Source organism: Gymnodraco acuticeps, unplaced genomic scaffold, assembly GCF_902827175.1.
Source record: "Gymnodraco acuticeps unplaced genomic scaffold, fGymAcu1.1, whole genome shotgun sequence".
Classification (NCBI taxonomy): domain Eukaryota; kingdom Metazoa; phylum Chordata; class Actinopteri; order Perciformes; family Bathydraconidae; genus Gymnodraco; species Gymnodraco acuticeps.
The window spans coordinates 1,467,085-1,484,967 of NW_022989890.1; the positions used below are offsets into that span (position 1 = coordinate 1,467,085).

The 17,883-nt window shown below is 40.7% G+C and overlaps 1 protein-coding gene across 2 annotated transcripts in view; it reads right to left on the reverse strand.

The window, feature by feature from the left end:
• Window positions 1-12,144, reverse strand: part of wdr44 (WD repeat domain 44) — an 18,007-nt gene extending 5,863 nt beyond the window's left edge. For both annotated transcript variants that reach the window (XM_034200090.1, XM_034200081.1), the window contains exons 1-13: window positions 11,622-12,144; window positions 10,726-10,759; window positions 9,390-9,473; window positions 8,586-9,198; window positions 7,775-7,914; window positions 6,028-6,123; window positions 5,789-5,925; window positions 5,336-5,419; window positions 4,060-4,166; window positions 3,174-3,325; window positions 953-1,091; window positions 800-861; window positions 285-401 (exon numbers count right to left, since the gene is read on the reverse strand). In XM_034200090.1, coding sequence (XP_034055981.1) covers window positions 285-401; window positions 800-861; window positions 953-1,091; window positions 3,174-3,325; window positions 4,060-4,166; window positions 5,336-5,419; window positions 5,789-5,925; window positions 6,028-6,123; window positions 7,775-7,914; window positions 8,586-9,198; window positions 9,390-9,473; window positions 10,726-10,759; window positions 11,622-11,698 — 1,842 coding nt within the window. In that variant the 5' untranslated portion in view covers window positions 11,699-12,144. The remainder of the gene's footprint in view (window positions 1-284; window positions 402-799; window positions 862-952; window positions 1,092-3,173; window positions 3,326-4,059; window positions 4,167-5,335; window positions 5,420-5,788; window positions 5,926-6,027; window positions 6,124-7,774; window positions 7,915-8,585; window positions 9,199-9,389; window positions 9,474-10,725; window positions 10,760-11,621) is intronic.
• Window positions 12,145-17,883: the final 5,739 nt, after the last annotated feature.

The window sequence follows — 17,883 nt, forward strand, 5'->3', positions numbered from 1 at the left end:
TGAAGTGGGAGACTAGTTCTATTTCTGCTCCGTTTAAAAACACATTGGATCCTTCGATTTTGACTGGTCGTTTACTGAACATCATGCATACTGTTTTTTTTGCATTTAACTGTAAGCAAATGTTGTTCAGCCAGTGTTGAACCTTGTCCAAAGCATTTGAGAGACAGGATGAGATAATTCCAGTGTTTTCCCCACGTACAAAGATGAAGACGAGGGATGAAAGAAGGATGAAGAGGGCAGTAAGACATCACCTGATATTATCATGTCTTTACTTATTCATTTACCTTTGACCAGGACAAGTCCAAAAGATCCGCCGTGTGGCCTTTATACTTGCAGAAGGGAATTTGACGGAAAGGGGCGTTTCTATCTTCTGTGTCTGGGTCCTCTGGAGCACAACTTGCCTAAGACAACAACAAACATAACTGTAAAAAATACACCTTGCAATACTTGCACTATTTATAAAAAGGGAAAGAATATACATTTCTTAAAATAGAACTGCACAGCTTTTTGTAATTTATCATAAACGTGTTGTATTTTATTTTTTGTATTTATATATCTTGTAAAAAAAAAAAAGTATAATAGTTGTGACACATTTTTCTTGACTTATTTCATGTTTTTATATTCTTTCATTTATGTTACTGTGTTTATTTATTCATTATTATACACGGAAGTGCCTTGTTTGTGAAACCTATTAAAACCAATAAACCAATAAATACAATTCTGAATTTGATCACTGATTTTTATATTTTCTTCTAACACTAGATAACCGTAAGTAAAAGGTATTATTCATTTCACTCACCAGGTGGTCGTCAGATTTAGAGGAGCATAAACTTTCCTGAGAAGGAGACGGTGAAACTCGACCTGCAGGAACCAATCAGAAAGCATCTTACTGCAGCCAAAGCTGGCCATCTAAACGTATCAATCATCATACCACAACAAAGAAAAACCTTACCTTCAGTGTTGTACTTCATTCTCATATTATTGAAGTAGTCAAAAGCAGTCTTCAAGACCCAGATGCGAACCACATTGTCCTGGCCGGCTGTGGCCAGCAGCCTCCCGCAGTGAGAGAACTTCATCGTCCACACGGCCCCCTGAGGGGAAGACACAGAAGCTGTAATACTAGCCTGAAAGGTCCCCTATATACTCCTTTTCATCAATATATTACAGGTCTCAGATATATACAAAACATGTCTCTGAAGTGTTTGGCTCCAAATACCAAACAGATCATTGCAGCATCCCATAATCCCCTCTGTTTCAGCCCTGTTTCAAAAGTGCTGATTCTCTGTCTGTTACTTTAGATGAAAATAAGGAGCCACTCCCCACGCCCCTCTGAGAGAGATTTGGTTAAAAAGAACACAATAGTTCACACCAAGTACTTTGCCGTACTTAGTGCCGGCACTTAGTACCCCAGGGCACTAAGTACCAATCGTGTTCACACTGGAGTACTTTTCCTTGAGGGAAGATTACACAAATGAGCCGCTGACGTCACTTCTTCTGCTTTGGGTTTACTGGCAGGCCGCAAACAACTTCACGGCGTATACTGCCACCCGAAGTCCCCGGCTGGAAGTCCCCGGAGTTGGGGACTGGCTTCAGTAGAAGCTGCTGGGACTCCCAGCAGCTTCTACTGAAGCCTTCCGAGTAAATCACCAGAACGCAGACACCTCCTCATCTCCACCGCTCCCATGTTTTCTTTTGTGTTGCCATAAGTTATTCTCTCTCCGTTGGTGCGCGGGGCTAATGCTAATAATGCTAATGCCACAAATACAATGGCGGCTTCACAAAACTTTTCAGAGTTTTACGGGGCGTGGTTTGCAATTCCCCAGCCAATAGAAATTGATACTTTTTTGGTACCACCTCTCTAGCAGGCACTAAAAATGGGGGTAAAAGTTCCCAGCACTAAGTACTAGGGATGCACGATATTGGTTTTTTGAAACCGATACCGATAACTTCCTGCTTCTCAAGACCGATACCGATACCCGATAATAATATAATATATATATATATTAAATGTACCTGTAGTTTTTGCACACCTGGTGGTAAAAAAAAGACTAGTAGTGAGCAAATGACATGAGCATTACTACTATGAACAAAACAAAGCCAAGAACAGTTTTGACTCTTCAAAGTGACCATATTTATTTTCCCAAACAAATCTGGCAAACTTCTTGCCTTTTTCAAAAGCCTCGTCGATAGGTAAAAGCCCCGGTGCCTTTGCAGCTGGCTTTGGATTCGCCGCTAGTTTAGCAGCGCAGGCGTCTTCGTACGCTTTTAACACACCATGGTAGCGATGGCGATGTTTCAGGTGACTAATCAGGTTGGAAGTATTATAGCTCGTTGCCTTTTTCCCTCCTCGTGGAACTTCTGCATTGCATTTGTTAATACAAATAGCAAGCGAACTATCTAACTCTGAAACGTTGAAATAGTCCCATACTACCGACGACATGTTTGTTTACTGTCCTGGCTTCACGGCCGCACACCATTTACGTCACAGCCAGGCATGAGTTAGGGAGCGCTGGGTTTGTGAAAAACTCCCCTCTTCCTAAACCACTAATACCACAGTACTGGCAAAACGGAAGGAGCCGAGTAAAAAACAAGCGCCCCTCATCCCAATCCACCCACACCGCAGTATTTTTTCTTTTCTTTTTACCCAAAAAATATATTGTATATTATCGGAGCTATTAATACTGTTATCGGGTTTATCGGGATGACGTCATAATTCCTAATATCGGACCGATAATTATCGTGCACCACTACTAAGTACTCTTTTTGGTCTGAACGCGACAATAGGGGTACTAACGGAACTAAACGGGAAAAGTACGGGGTAAAAGTACTCCGGTGTGAACGCGCCTATTGGTGCTCTAGGAGGAGATTCAGGTGATAAGGTGGGGGGGGGGGGTTTACCTAGGTTGGTGATAGGCTAATGGTTACACAAGCCAAAAAAATCGTTATGACATCATAAAGTGGCCAAAATCTGATCAGCTCATTTTCAGACAGGTTTTTATATAAATGGATCAGGACAAAAAGAGAGAGAATCTTTGTTCCTGAAACTTTCAGAGTCTCTTTACACAGAGGGGACACATGTTGATGTATAAAAGACAAGAAAAAGTGGATTTTGCATAATAGGTGACCTTTAACTGGCAAACTTCTTTAAGCATTGTAAATGAAGATGGTCTTACCGTGTGCTCTCCACTGAGGTCCTGCACAACCTTAATCTGATCAAAGTCAAAGGGGCCCTTGAAGCTGTGTGCTGCCTTGAACTTGGCGGGCCGGGTGTAAGGCATGCCCTCATCGTCACTCGATGACGGATCGTCCTGGTCTGTGTGGAACACTGAGCCGAAACAAAAAACATAACTCAGGTTATCAAACCTTTCGCAGCAGCAGGAGCGCTAATATCTCAAACGCATGTGCAGACATTGGAAAATCCTTTCAAATGGATGTTCTCTTTAGAAGCAACATTTATCCTCAGATGTTTAACAAATGTTCGGTGTTAACTGTTTCCATTTTCATGATTAAGTAGAGCTTGTTCCAGATTTAATAGCCTCACACTCAACAGTGAAACATTTCTCAGGGATGCATGTCAAATCGTGCTAACGTATTGGAAAATGTAGATACGCGAGATCACTAAGCAAAGGGAAATAAATGCCCTGCTCAATCTGCTTGGTGAAGCAAAGTTGGTTGAGTTATTTATATGTGGTTTTTGATGATTCAGTAGTGCACATATTTTAATGTTGCCATTAATGTTAATGACAGCGGCAAAGTGAATTATTTGTCCTTCAATATTCTCAAAGCCCACATCCGTTTATAAATGGCCTTCTCAATAAAGTCTCTTCCCCTGCCTGCACTTCTCTTTACCCTGAATTCTGTTCTCCTTACACTTGTAATTTAACACAAAAAAATAACCACTATTATAAAAAATGTACATAAGAGTTTAAAATCACTATACTTTAACTTGTAGTTTGGAGCAGTAAGAATATAGGTACTTTTCCACAAAAAAACAACAAGAAGTGTTTTCCTGAAATCTAACTATAAGCACAATTACTTCTGATAGTTGTGTTCTTTTACCTTCATCTCGCACACTTTTCACTTTGTTGACTGCCTTCTCTCCGTATTCCTCAGCCAGATGCTTGGCCTTCTTCACAGACTTGCCCAGGAACTTTTTAAACTGGGTCCTGGTTATAAATAAAAAGGGATATAAAAAAATTACAATCTATATTTGATCACGTGGTGAGAAGGGGAAGAACATCAATTCAAGGAACAGGCTACGATAAGTCCTTACATTACATTACATTACATTACATTACATTGCATTTAGCTGACGCTTTTATCCAAAGCGACTTACAATAAGTACATTCGACCAGGAAGACACAACCTTGAAGAAAACAGAATCATATAAGTACATCAGGTTTCATAGAGCCAAACATTTCAAGTGCTACTCAACTGGCTTTAGATAAGCCAGTCCTTTATTAGTATAAAAGTGCTTTGTTAATAGTTCTAACGCTCGAAGTGGAGTCGAAAGAGATGAGTTTTCAGTTTGCGCCGGAAGATGTACAAGCTATCTGCCGTCCTGATGTCAATGGGGAGCTCATTCCACCATCTTGGAGCCAGGACAGCAAACCCACGTGTTTTTGCTGATGGGAACTTGGGTCCCCCTCGCAGCGAGGGTGCAGCGAGTCGTTTGGCTGATGCAGAGCGTAGTGCACGCGCTGGGGTGTACGGTTTAACCATGTCCTGGATGTAGGAAGGGCCAGATCCATTCGCAGCATGGTAAGCAAGTACCAGTGTCTTGAAGTGGATTCTAGCAGTTACCGGAAGCCAGTGAAGGGAGCGGAGGAGCGGAGTGGTGTGGGAGAATTTAGGAAGGTTGAAAACCAGACGAGCCGCTGCATTCTGGGTGAGCTGCAGAGGTCGGATGGCACATGCAGGTAGACCAGCCAGGAGGGAGTTGCAGTAGTCTAGGCGTGAGATGACGAGAGCCTGGACCAGAACCTGAGTCGCTTTCTGGGTCAGCTGGGGACGTATCTTCCTGATGTTGTAAAGCGTGTATCTGCAGCAACGGGTTGTAGCAGCGATGTTTGCAGTGAAGGACAGGTTGTTATCTAGGATCACACCCAGATTCCTTGCAGTCTGAGTCGGGGAAACAACTGAGGTGCCGATGTTGATTGTTAGGTCAAGAGTGGGACAATCTTTTCCCGGAAGGAAAAGCAGCTCAGTCTTGTCAAGGTTGAGCTTGAGGTGGTGAGCAGACATCCACTGAGAGATGTCAGCTAGACAAGCAGAGATGCGTGCGACGACCTGGGTCTCTGAGCGGGGAAAGGACAGAATTAATTGGGTAGCTTACGTTTTCTGTTTGAGTTTTCCTCCATCTGTGTCCGCCAGAGGAGCCTGAGCCTTGTCATCGTCGTCCGACTGCGCTGCATCATTCCTGAGAGGAACATTTAAAAAAAGAAATTACCGTTAGCTTAAAAAAGGCTTTGAGTGGTGGGAAATTGCTACGAGAAAAAGGCAGTGCTATAATGAGGATGTGTCTTATATCAAAAAGCCTATTCCCTTTTTTAGGAAAAACTCTTATTAATAGGAAATAATTTCTATTGCATAATCTTTCCAGTTTTTGAATACACATGTGTTTTTATACTTGATAAAGCACTGTTTATTCTTTAAAACACATTATTGTTCTCACAAAATAACTACTCATTACATGGAACAGTGCTGAGAAAGATACAGATATGATTCTGGCGTCTCTTGCTAATACAAATATGACATTACTGCAACTGAAATATTATTGTCTGCTTACGAAATGTACTCCTTGGTCCTCCTCATGATGTGCAGAGTGAGGGGGTTTATCGCTGCAGGAAGTTTCTCCTCTGCCTGGATTAAAGGGATCTCTTCTCCAGTGTCCAAATTCTTGATCATCACACTGGCAAGGATTTCCTGTTTGAAGATAACGTGTAAGGAATGCGCCAGAGGTTGGGTTATGGCTCGTATTCAAGTTGAAAAATGTGGCAGTAACAACAAACAGAGAGGGAGTCTTACTTCATCTGTCAGTTCTCTACCAGAGTGGGAACGTGGCCGCTGGGAGCCTGGAGTTTCTCCTCCGTCGTCAAACGAGGCCCGGCCATCCTCATTTTCCTGAAAAAACAAAGCAATGGTGAAATTGTGCAAATAAAGTTTCATTTTGAGGATGGAGCAAATTCACTTGAACAGACTGAATTCACAGGATTGCTTCATTAAGGTGCGGAAGCCGTTTTTGACATTGCTGGAGGATAATTCATAATTTAATTAAAGAGCTCTGCTGCTGCTTGTATTTGACTTACTCTGTAAAGACTGCGTAATTCTTAATTGTGTCTGATGTTTGGTAATCCATCCCCAGGTTTTTTTATTTTTTTGTTTTCTCTTTGCCTCCTTTCGGTATTTTGTTTTGTTTTGTTACTAGTGGGTTACCCTTGGCCTTTTTGTTTATGTCTACGATGCTGTCGACTGGCAGATTTAGACTATTCTCAGGAATTTTCAATGTAATACTCAGCTTTTTTTTCTTTTCTTGTACACCATGTAAAGCAGGGCTATTCATTGGCGGCCCGCGGGCCAAATCCGGCCCCGGGCTGATATTTACTGGCCCTTTGAGTATAATGTTAAAAAGTAATCTACTTTTTATTTGTATGAATTCTTTTTTTAAATAATTTTGTTTGGGCCAGAGTGCCTTTATTTTTTTAATTTAGCCTTTATTTATACAGGTGTAGATCTCATTGAGACACAAGGTCTCATTTTCAAGAGAGACCTGTCAGTGGTAACACTACCACACAAAGTTACAGACAGACAGGACACTAAACACAGAGGCAACACTAAAATACAACATCGTAAAAAGTAGTCATTAAAATCCATATACAGCAGTCAGATATAGCAGGTGCAAACACCCACAGATGATTTCTCCAGCTTTTTTAAAATGAGTTTAAAATCCGTGATGGGTATCAAAGTGGTCAGCTTAAGTTCCTGCTGAAGTGTGTTCCAGGTCGAGGGGGCAGAGTATGATATGGCTTTTTTCCCAAGCACCGTGCGTACTGAGGGGACGGACAGAGTGATGTAATGTTGAGATCTTAGTCTATAGCTGTACTGTTTGTGTGATATGTAAGTGGATATGTAGAGGGGCAGCAGTCCAAGCATAGCGGTATAGATGAGTTTGTACCAATGCAGTGACCTGCGCATTGATAATGATGTCCAGTTGACTTTATTCCAGAGAGGGTGTTACATTGACAGATAGAGGGGAAGACATTGCCTAAAAACTTCGGCGGGCTCGGGTTTCGAACCCACCTACTAGCTACTGTAGTGACAAACTGTCATTGATTGCATCTCTGCGTGAATGATTAAATCATTTCACCTAAATCAAATGAAATGATGTTGATGGTTAAATTAGCTTCACATGTAGGCCTACTGAGTTCTGAACTTGCCATTTAGATCTATTAAGGCCTTGGGGCTATGTTGTTTGATTGAATTAAAGACAATATATGCTGTTGTAGTATTTACTGTATCTGAAGCTCTTAATATGATTGCTCATATTTCAAGCCATCTTTTTCCCAGCCCCTTGCTTTGGATCATTTTCATCAACCATTCCAAACTAATTGAATAGCCCTGATGTAAAGGTTCGGGCACCTACTTACTGTATACTGTGTATGTATTTGCTTTATTGTAACTAAAAGGAAAATTCAAAATGAAGTATTACAAAAAAAAAGTTTCATTTTGAGCATTTCTGGAGGGAATATTCGCTCAGTTTTGCAGCCTCACTGACCTGCGCTGTGACCACTTTGTCTCCACTGATGGCGCTGGCCAGATCCAAGGAATGCTGCAGCTCTTTGGTGAGGCTCCTCACCGTGCTGCTGGGAGACACTAGGCCGGACGGCTCCAGGACCTCACAGCCGCCTGCAGACACTGGACAACAGAACAACACTTGACAACCTGTCTGCTTTGTGTTTATGAAAGCAGCGGTATGACTTGGTAGTGGATTAAACAGTAAAATAATCAGAGAAATCAATTTGCCGGGATGCTTGTACTCGAACATAGAGGAGAGGACTCTATGAGCTGTTCTTTCATTATCTCAAACACATAGCTGGGAAAACTCATGTGTAGCAGTGAGCAAATGTTCCCCTTTTGTCAAATAAAAGGTTTCTAAATATAGTATTGCATGGTTAGAACAGCTATAAAATAAAGTGTTTCCGGTGATGATGGCTGCCGTGTCTTTGGCTCCTCTCCAACCCTGTTTTATTGTGTTGCACTGTTGGAAGAGCCTGTGACCTAAGTTTTTCATTGACATATCTACACTGTAGCTATGCACAAAGGACAATACAAGCCTTGAATCCTGAATGGGTTGTGAGACATCAGCATAACCCTAAAAACATTTGATTTTTAAGTAAGAGATCATAGTTGTTTTTCAACATTTCCAAACCTCCCATTGCTCTAAAGTGTTTTCTTTAACAGAAACAGCAAACTCTTAATTTAAAAAAAACAAAAACGAATAAAATGATGCCTCAGTGTTAAATTCAACGTTTACATAATATCTTCGGTCGATGGTATCTACTTGAACTGTGAAGTGTTCTCTGTACCTTCCAGTCCACTTGGTCTGAGACACTCCTGAGACTTCCTGGAAGGTAGAGTCTGCCAAGCTGGGGGGGGCGGCCTGGGTGGAGGTCCTCCGCTGGGAGGGGGGGGGCGAGAGGGAGGAGGCTTCTTGGTGCTTGCTACAATGTCTGGTTCCGCTGTGAATTTCCGCGGGGGTTTCAGAGGACCAGAGGAGTCCGAGTCAGCCGACCCATCTGCGAATGGGACCTGGTCTAAGATATCTGCAGGTCTGTGCCCCCACTCCCCCTCACCATCCACCCCAGCACCCCCAGGGTGACTCAGTCTGACGGTGCTGGTGATGTCTGGGAGCTGAACGCCTTCTTGAGAGCCGACTGATGGCCCTGGGAGGTCTGCGGGTTCAGGTATGGAGCATGCTCCGTTTATTGCAGCACTTTCCTGTTGATCCTCTGGCCTCTCCACAGGTTGAGGTTGGACAGCCGGCGCTGCTAGCCCCGCAGGAACTTCCTGAGCATTATCCTCTTCCTCCGCCTCCGGTTCCGCTCTCACATCAACATGAAGCTGATCCAACAGCTCAGCCACCTCGGCCACTTCACCAGCACTTCCCTTTTGACTCTCCTCAATGATGCTATCAATGATCTTTGAGGAAGAGAAAAACAAAACAGATACTATAATGCAAGTTCCCACTACAACAGAAATATGTCAAAGATAATATGTATCTATGAAATCCACACTGCCATACACTATATTGCAAAAGTAACAAAATATGATGAAATCTCCATGTTATCATAGATCACACAGAAAAAGGGCCATTCAATTAAAAACCATACCATTAGGGGATCATCTTGCTGATTCTCGGATGCGGCCACTCCGCAACTCACATCTTGTGCAGCGTTTACTGGTCTCTGTGAAAGCTGTTCAGAAAACTATTTTAAGACACTACAATACATACAAGAAAGGAAATAACACATGCTAGCTTTGAATAACATCAAGGCGCAGCCACAAAAACAGACTTGCTTTCTCACAAAGAAATATTCTTCTTTAAACATTCCAAAAGTTCTCTAGCTTTTCACTTTCATTATTTAATTTGATGCAGACATTGAGTGACTGATTTTGATCAAATTCCCGGCTCTTCATGCTGATTTTATCTATGCATGAAACACTTTCCTTTTATACAATTTCTCTTTGCTGCAAACTCAATGTTTTCAGTTCTCTTAAACACAGGGCTAATGCTGGTCCGTGAGCAGGTTTCACTCCTGGTTCCATTCTGATATCACTTCAGTATTGTGCTGCAGATAAAGCAGTACATCTTCGCTATATCTCGTAAGGAACAAAGCCTAATTTGAATGTCAGTTGTAACTGCCTGTGTGGGAACAACGTGCAGAGCAACAAGGCCGGATTATATATTTACATAATAACTGTCAGTAAGAAGCTGATATGTTGCCAATGGATGACTGTTCACAGTTAATGACTCATTAATAAAACAAGGCTGTTTCTCACACAGGGTATCAATAGTTTAACATGAATTAACTTAAGGTGGGCGCAGCATTAACGAAAACTACAAACACTGCATTCACCTCTAGATAATTACCCACTGTAGGGTTCAGTTCCAACAGTCCTACTAGGGCTGATCAATTAATCGTATTTCAATCACAATTACGATTTTGGCTTGCAACGATTATGAAAACAACATAATCGAAATAAAACGATTTTTAAAAAAACGTTTTATTATTATTGGTTTTTCAGTTGAATTATACTTAAAGTTCAGGGTAATCAACTGTTAAAAACATACTGTGTTCAACTTATAATAATAATCGTGATATCAATTATTGACCCAAATAATCTTGCCATAATCGAGCAGCCCTAAGTCCTACCTACCTCCTAAACTAACAATCATATGATATATATCTGGCAAAAAATAACTAGTTTCAATCTACCTCAATACTCAACAAAGGATTTGAAAAGAATATGATCTAAATTGTTTTACTATAAATGAATCTAATTTAAATGAATGTATTAGTATGTATTATGATGTATTAACATGTTCCACATCATTTCCAAGCCTTGGTAACACTGAAAATACTGACAAAGTTAGAATAATCAGTCCAATCGCAACTCCGCAAACAGTGCCTTGTTTCAACAGTGACTGGGCTTGGATAAACATACCTTGGGAGAAGGAATGAAAAACTTTGCAGGTGACCTAGAAAAACACAAGGGTAGAGTGAAAAAAATAAATAATCCTTATTATGTCATTATTCGGGAAATTCTGAAAGCAATTCACAGACAATGGTATTCACTTCACTGGTGTTAGGGACGTTATTTAGTAAGCAGATGCTGCTAAAAGGTCAATGAATAGTTTTTGTTCTGAACTTGATAATAAGTAATAGGTACTAGTAAAAAAAGAGCAGCTAGATTTACCAAAATGATTCATGTCATGCATGTGTTATCAACTGACCATTCATTGCATGGTAGCCTTTACAATGTACAATTACTCTGAAAAAGCAAACACTTATAATTTACAAATGACAGAAAGTCCAGGGGGAAGCTTCACAGTTTCACCTTGTTGTAACTGATTTAATGGATCATCATAAATAAGTAGGAGTCCTATCATTATTTGGAAAACAGCCAATGTTTCCTGGTTTATTTTGACTTCAGTCGATACAACCACCAGCCAGCCAAAACACCGAGCTAACACAATGACATCTAGAAAAATATGGTTGGTGTTACAAATTCACAATCTAATCTCTGGAATAACATCATGTGACTAGTTAGGGTTGACTCTCTCTGCACTTACATTAAACAGCAAGTGAATGTAGGTATCCAACACATTTTAATAGTTTATATACAGGACTTACAGGACAGTATTTAGCAGCGACTAGAGGCTCTGATGCAGTTCAGTATATAACATTATCATTTAGCAAAGTTATCTTTAGCTTTCATTACTAACGGTTGCTTATAAGTTGTTTGATTCGTATAACCTAGCATGACACATTAAGCAGACAAGAGTATGCATTGGACACTTGTATGTGAAGTCAAGTTATGAAAATGTAAAGTTTCCTTACACTTTTGGAGATGGAGTAAAGTGAACGTCCTCAGGAGCATCATAGAATTCCTCGGTGTCACTTGTATCTGACGCCATGCTAACATGAATTTAGCTTACAAGCTACTCAAATATAGTCGCCAGGCAGCTGTTTAAAAGCCTAACCTGCGAATCAAAGTGCCACACACATGCACTTGTGCTCTCTGTGTATGTATTATAATTTAAACTACTTTCCCCCGGGGTCGTCAACCACTTTTTCTGTCCAACGTCACGGCATAACGTTACAGTATGCTAGTCAAAATGCTAGGCTAACAAATGTAATCTACTCGCACGGCGGACCAACGCCTACTGCTGCTAGCTTTCTACCCTCTTATAAATCTGTCTCCTTCACAGCACAGTATTTTCTATGAAAGCACCAATAAAGCGCGTTTTTACAACAGCATATACTTGGTCAGCTGTCAAGCTAACGGAGACAGTGACCCGCGTCATAAACAAACCAGAAACACACAAAAAAAACATCTGAGCGAGGTGAGTCAAAGGGCGGGGCTGGGGGGGCTCTCTTCTTCTCCCTCACTGATATTACATGGTTTGTATGATTCTGTAATATCACTGCCCACTACTGGATTCTTTGAGGAAAAGCAAGCAGGAAAATGGGGAAAAAAAACAGGGATGGGCTGTCATCATGTGACATGGGATGCTGGGTATGAAGAAAGGAGATTTGTATTATAAGATTGCACACGAAACACGAGCCTATTGGCAAATAAGCCAATCACTATATTTGAAAATAAAAAACGCAAAAAAATCTATCTATCTCTAATCTATCTATCTATCTATCTATTTATCTATATATCTATTTATCTATCTATCTATCTAATCCATCTTCATTTATCCATCTATCTATTCATTAATATGTATTCATGATCAAACCTTCCATAATCCACTTTTATCCCGCTCTATACCTCAGAAACCTGCCGATGAAATGCTGTTGTGTGTCTTCCCCATCTTGGATCTTGCAGTGGTCATGCATACATATTTATTTCACAGTTCAAACACAGCCTACTTCACTATACATGATCCATTTCTTGGAAAAAATAGAAATAGACGATTCAAATTGAATCCATTTTTTATCGTCACATATGTACAAACCACAGTTAAATTGAGGGTCTGCATTTAACTCATCCTCGTATAAGGATGCGGGCAGCTACTATAGACTGGAAGCAGAGTAGAATATTGCTGGGTACCAGTCCCTCTGTAAATGGTCTGTTTTCGTACTTGAACCCTTAGGGACTTGGTCCCTATGGACTGAGCTACTGTCGCTCTCCATGCAAATAAAAACGTATAACACCAACACTGCAAAGCTTTACTGCTTATAATATTATATAGCCCCTGGTACACTATCACAGTGAGAATCAAAACATTGCATTTATTTGAAAATGATACAGATTAAATTGATTCTGCAATATGTGTGGGAAATGTATTTATATTTATAAATGTTGATATTACTAGAAAATGTTATTACATGGTACTGTTTATCAGCTTCTTTAACAGTCAGCCCACTAATAAGCTGTAAATTGTTTGGTAAAACATGCACATAAATTAGCAGCTGTGGGTCCTATTGAGTCGGCAATCACTAAGAACTGCTGAGCAGCCAACAGTACAGATAAATTACAATTGCAATTGTACTTGACGTTTGTTCCAAAGCGCTCTTTGTTGCAAACCATGTTGATTAATACTGATTTGTTCCTAATTAATTATTGGAGTGGTAAAAAGGTGGCGGTGTCATTAATGAAAAAGCCTCATTGCATTTTAATGAATTGCATTAATTTGTTTTGGTAATATTGTAGACTGTGTGCATTTTTATTATCAAGCGAATAAATATGCATGGCAAAAACCAAAAACGAAATAAACCCCAAACTCTGAATGTGTTTTGCATCATAAGATTGCATTTTTTATCGTCACATTAGGGCTGTCAGTCGATTAAAATATTTAATCGCGATTAATCGCATGATTGTCCATAGTTAATCGCGATTAATCGCAAATTAATCGCACATTTTTTATCTGTTCTAAATGTACCTTAGAGGAATATTTTTCAAGTTTTTGATACTCTTATCAACATATGAGTGGACAAATATGCTTTATGCTAATGTTTATTATCATTTGAACAATGACAAATATTCTCATGAATATTAAACACAACAACCTCTGAACATTACAAATATTCGCCTCAATTCAACCTGGAACCTCTCTCATACAATAATACAATACAAATGGTGTGTGTGTGTGCGCGCGTGTGTGTGTGTGTGTGTGTGTGTGTGTGTGTGTGTGTGTGTGTGTGTGTGTGTGTGTGTGTGTGTGTGTGTGTGTGTGTGTGATGGATCGTTGGAGCTATATGCTCGAACGGGAGCTGCCTGGACGCTGCAATCATGTTGCGCACTATCCGTGCTGAGTGTGCTGACTGTTCGTACAATGTCCCACTGTCTGGCTACCTGCATAAAGTCAAGTGCTCGGCGCAGTTGTGGCGAAATGTCGCTCCTCTGTTTTCATTTAAACAGCTCCATATCCGTTAGCGCAGCTAGCTAGCACCAGATGCTAACAACAACAATGCACGTAAGGTCTCTCTCTCGCTCGCTCGGGCCACACATACACACACCCTCCTGGTCCTCCCAATAGGTGAGCGTGGAAGTGTGATCTGCCACAAGCGGGCGGCAGGAGCGGGGCTGTCAGCATCAGCTTGTAGATGGTATTTTAAACTCGATCCGCTCTGAAACTACGGGGCGGCCGAGGAAAAAAAATGCACATGCGTTAATCGCGTTAAAATAATTAGTGGCATTAATTTTTTTTTGCGTTAACGCGTTAACTTGACAGCCCTAATATATATATATTAATGCTGTCAAAATTATCGCGTTAACGGCGGTAATTAATTATTTTAATTAATTGCGTTAAAAATATTTAACGCAAGAAATGGCTTAGCCCCACCATGAAAAATGATGTTAAAGTAAGCAAAATAAAGTCCGCCAACTCGCGCCGAGAATTGCACAGACAGCAGTTAGTAAGATTGATTTCAGTAGCCACTTGTCTGGAAATACCGAAGACCAGAAACGGTTTTGAAAACTTTTGTCACGTAGTGATCGTCTTCGCAATAGAACATCTTTGATAATGTCTTCTGGCCAATCAGAATCAAGATAACGGCGTGGTGTTGTTGCAGGAAGTCCCGACGAAGTCCATACTCCCCCTCTTCACTGGAGAACTGCGCTAAAACAGCTGGGGCCTCATTTATAACGCGGTGCGTAGGATTCACGTGGGAACAGTGGCGGCGCCAGGGTATGACTGGGGTAGGCTACAGCCATACCAATAAATGGCTTAGCCCTACCTTAGCCCAACCATGAAAAATTATGTTAAAGTCAGCATGTTGAGAACACGGATTGCGAAAATCTACCGGTCGTGTCCACAACACACAAACTGATCTTGCTGTAACAACAAGTGCACGTTACTGACGCAATATGGTTGAGACCATTCGGGCTTATGCTAGAGGGGTGTAAGGAATAGTCTAAGTAGTGGGGGAGTTTTATACACTAAAGGTGTGGAAATCAGCGCGGCTGCGGTCAGATCAAAATGCCTCCGAATGCAATTTGAATAGACCTACAGCCAATCAGAGCAACGAAACGTTGGGTCTGCTGCGTCATGTATTACTGATATGTCACGTTCACAGTGAAAAGTCCCCAAACTCGCGCCGAGTAAATTGCAGACAGACAGCAGAACTTCTAGGATTAATTGTATATTTCGGATGGATAGATTTGTTCTTAAACGCCCTCGCATTGAGGTACAAGTCGAACAGGTGCCAGAGTCACACGACCCACCTGAAGAGTGAATAGTGAGTTTTGAATATATTTTGTAATAGTAATTTGAAAAAGTGTTTTGTATGACAATAGAGATACTGGCTATCTGTTGTGTGCTGTGTCTGTCTCTCTCTGTTTACCTGTGTCTCTGTCTCTCTCCCTCACTCTCCCTCTCTCTCTCCGTGTCAATTATATATGCCAATTTTTCTTGTTTCTGCCGCTGCGTAGCATGTTGTAACAACGTGGAATTAGCAGAATAGGCTATTGTATTGTTTAACTCACACCTGTTGCTCTCGATGTAATTTAGCTGATAAAAGGAGACTAATAAAAGCTAATAAAAGCCTCACGCTTGGCGTTTCACTGTCAAGGGGTGCGATATAGCGTGTATGTAATTACATTACAAATACTGACTTGAGCCCCACCACTGTATGTGTTAGCCCTACCATAGATTACCCAACAAAAATACTCTGGCGCCGCCATTGCGTGGGAAGGTTGCTTACGTAGTAGAAATACAAAAAATAGGTACAGAAATGTTCCGACATTTTCCGATTCATCAAACATTGCGTACCAGCGAGGAAAGTGCGTACAGCACTTCCTACGCTGGTTTCCCTTTATAAATCACAACCGACTCGAAATGCGGTGCAGCTTTTGCGGGCTTCACGTAACGCCCATATTTGCCTATAAATAGTCAAAGAAACGCCCATTCATTCATTCATTTTGACTGACTTTATGAGGAAGATCGCAGGAAATGACGACAGAACAGCTAAAAAATACATCTCACACCGTGTCAGATTTTGGTTATTTTGGGGAGGTCGAGATAAATCATATTGTTTGGTGGATGCCGTTTGAACCAGAGTAGCAGCATGGAGGTCGGATCGTCACTAAAATAAATAAATAAGTGGTCTGAAAAAGGTTAATGACCAAAAAATACACATAGCCTTCCTCAGGCAGTGTGTTTGTACCGGGGACAGGAGACCCCCCCTTGATGAGAGACTGTAAGAAATGATCGGGGAATCCCTCCGGAGTGGAGTCATGACGACTGGATCTGAATTATGTTTTCGTATTTGGTGGTTTGTGTCCCAGCTGTCGATCAGCTTTGCGCAGCGTCTCCACTGCAGCCTGTGCATCTCAACCCCCCCCCCCCCTCCCCGCAGCAACTCTATATCCACCAGTTAAAGGAAATACAACTAATGTGTTGTGTTATATTAGCTGTACAATTTACCACATATGGTGTTCTTAGTTTCCATACCTCCTGTGTTTTATGAGCGACTTATCAAGTCTTAGCAAACGGCATAAAACATGATTAAACATGGTAGTATATAAAACCATGCCCGTACAACCTATAGAAATGCAAAACCGCATCATTTGAGAAAACATTTCATAACATTAACACAACATATTCGAGGTGGTTTTAAATAACATATCCGTATTTATTTATTTCTCCAAGTTATGTTTTTGTGTGCACTGAGAAGTCTCAAACAGGCGTTTGTTTAATCATTTTAAGATTGGCTTTAATCAATGTTTGAAAATGAATTATTCATATGATAATAGAGAGGTAACGTTTTATTTATGGTATTATTTCCACATATTTCTCTCCATTCTTCCTTCTGCCAACGGTGTCGCAGTTTCTCGTCTCTCCCGTGTTTGTGCTTAGTGCGTACGCATGGGTTAGAGTTTGCGTGGAGGACCGCACGTTTTCCCGTCAAGTTAGTATTTTATAAATCGCAAACATTGCGTAGAAACTGGCGTACGCTATTTTTTGAGCGTATATCCCTTTATAAATGAGGCCCCTGATCACAGCGGTCACCCCCCGTGTTGATAGAAATCAACACGTAATGAAATAAGACCCCACGGTTTGATGATTGATAGGTGTGTGGGCTGTCTTTCATTTTGACACACAGAACAATGTTATAATAAACATACATACATACTATGTTAAATGGATCTATCCGCCTTCTTTCATTTATCTTTCCATTCCCACAACAATATACATAAAGAAATGGCATATTTTGGACATAGTTCGAATGGTGATTAATCATGATTAATTAATTTTTAAGCTGTGATTAATCTGATTAAAAATTGTAATCGTTTGACAGCCATAATATATATATCTATCTATATATATATAAATATAATCTGTGTATACAGTGCAGACCAGGGACGTGCACAGACATTTTGGGGGGCAGGTGCTCAAGTGAGAAAAAGGGCACTTCCCATAATCATTTATAAAAAAAAATGTAAAACAAAAACTTAAATATAGTTGCACATCTCTGACTTACTGACCAATTTATTTGAATGCCCTCACACTCACGCAATTGTTTAATACTCAACCGATTTCTACAAAAATAATCAGCTGACACAGAGTCAATGCATGGTCTTCTTTATTCACTATGCACAAAAGCAGATAACAAACTAGTACAATTAACAGTTATTAAAACAATCCAACAA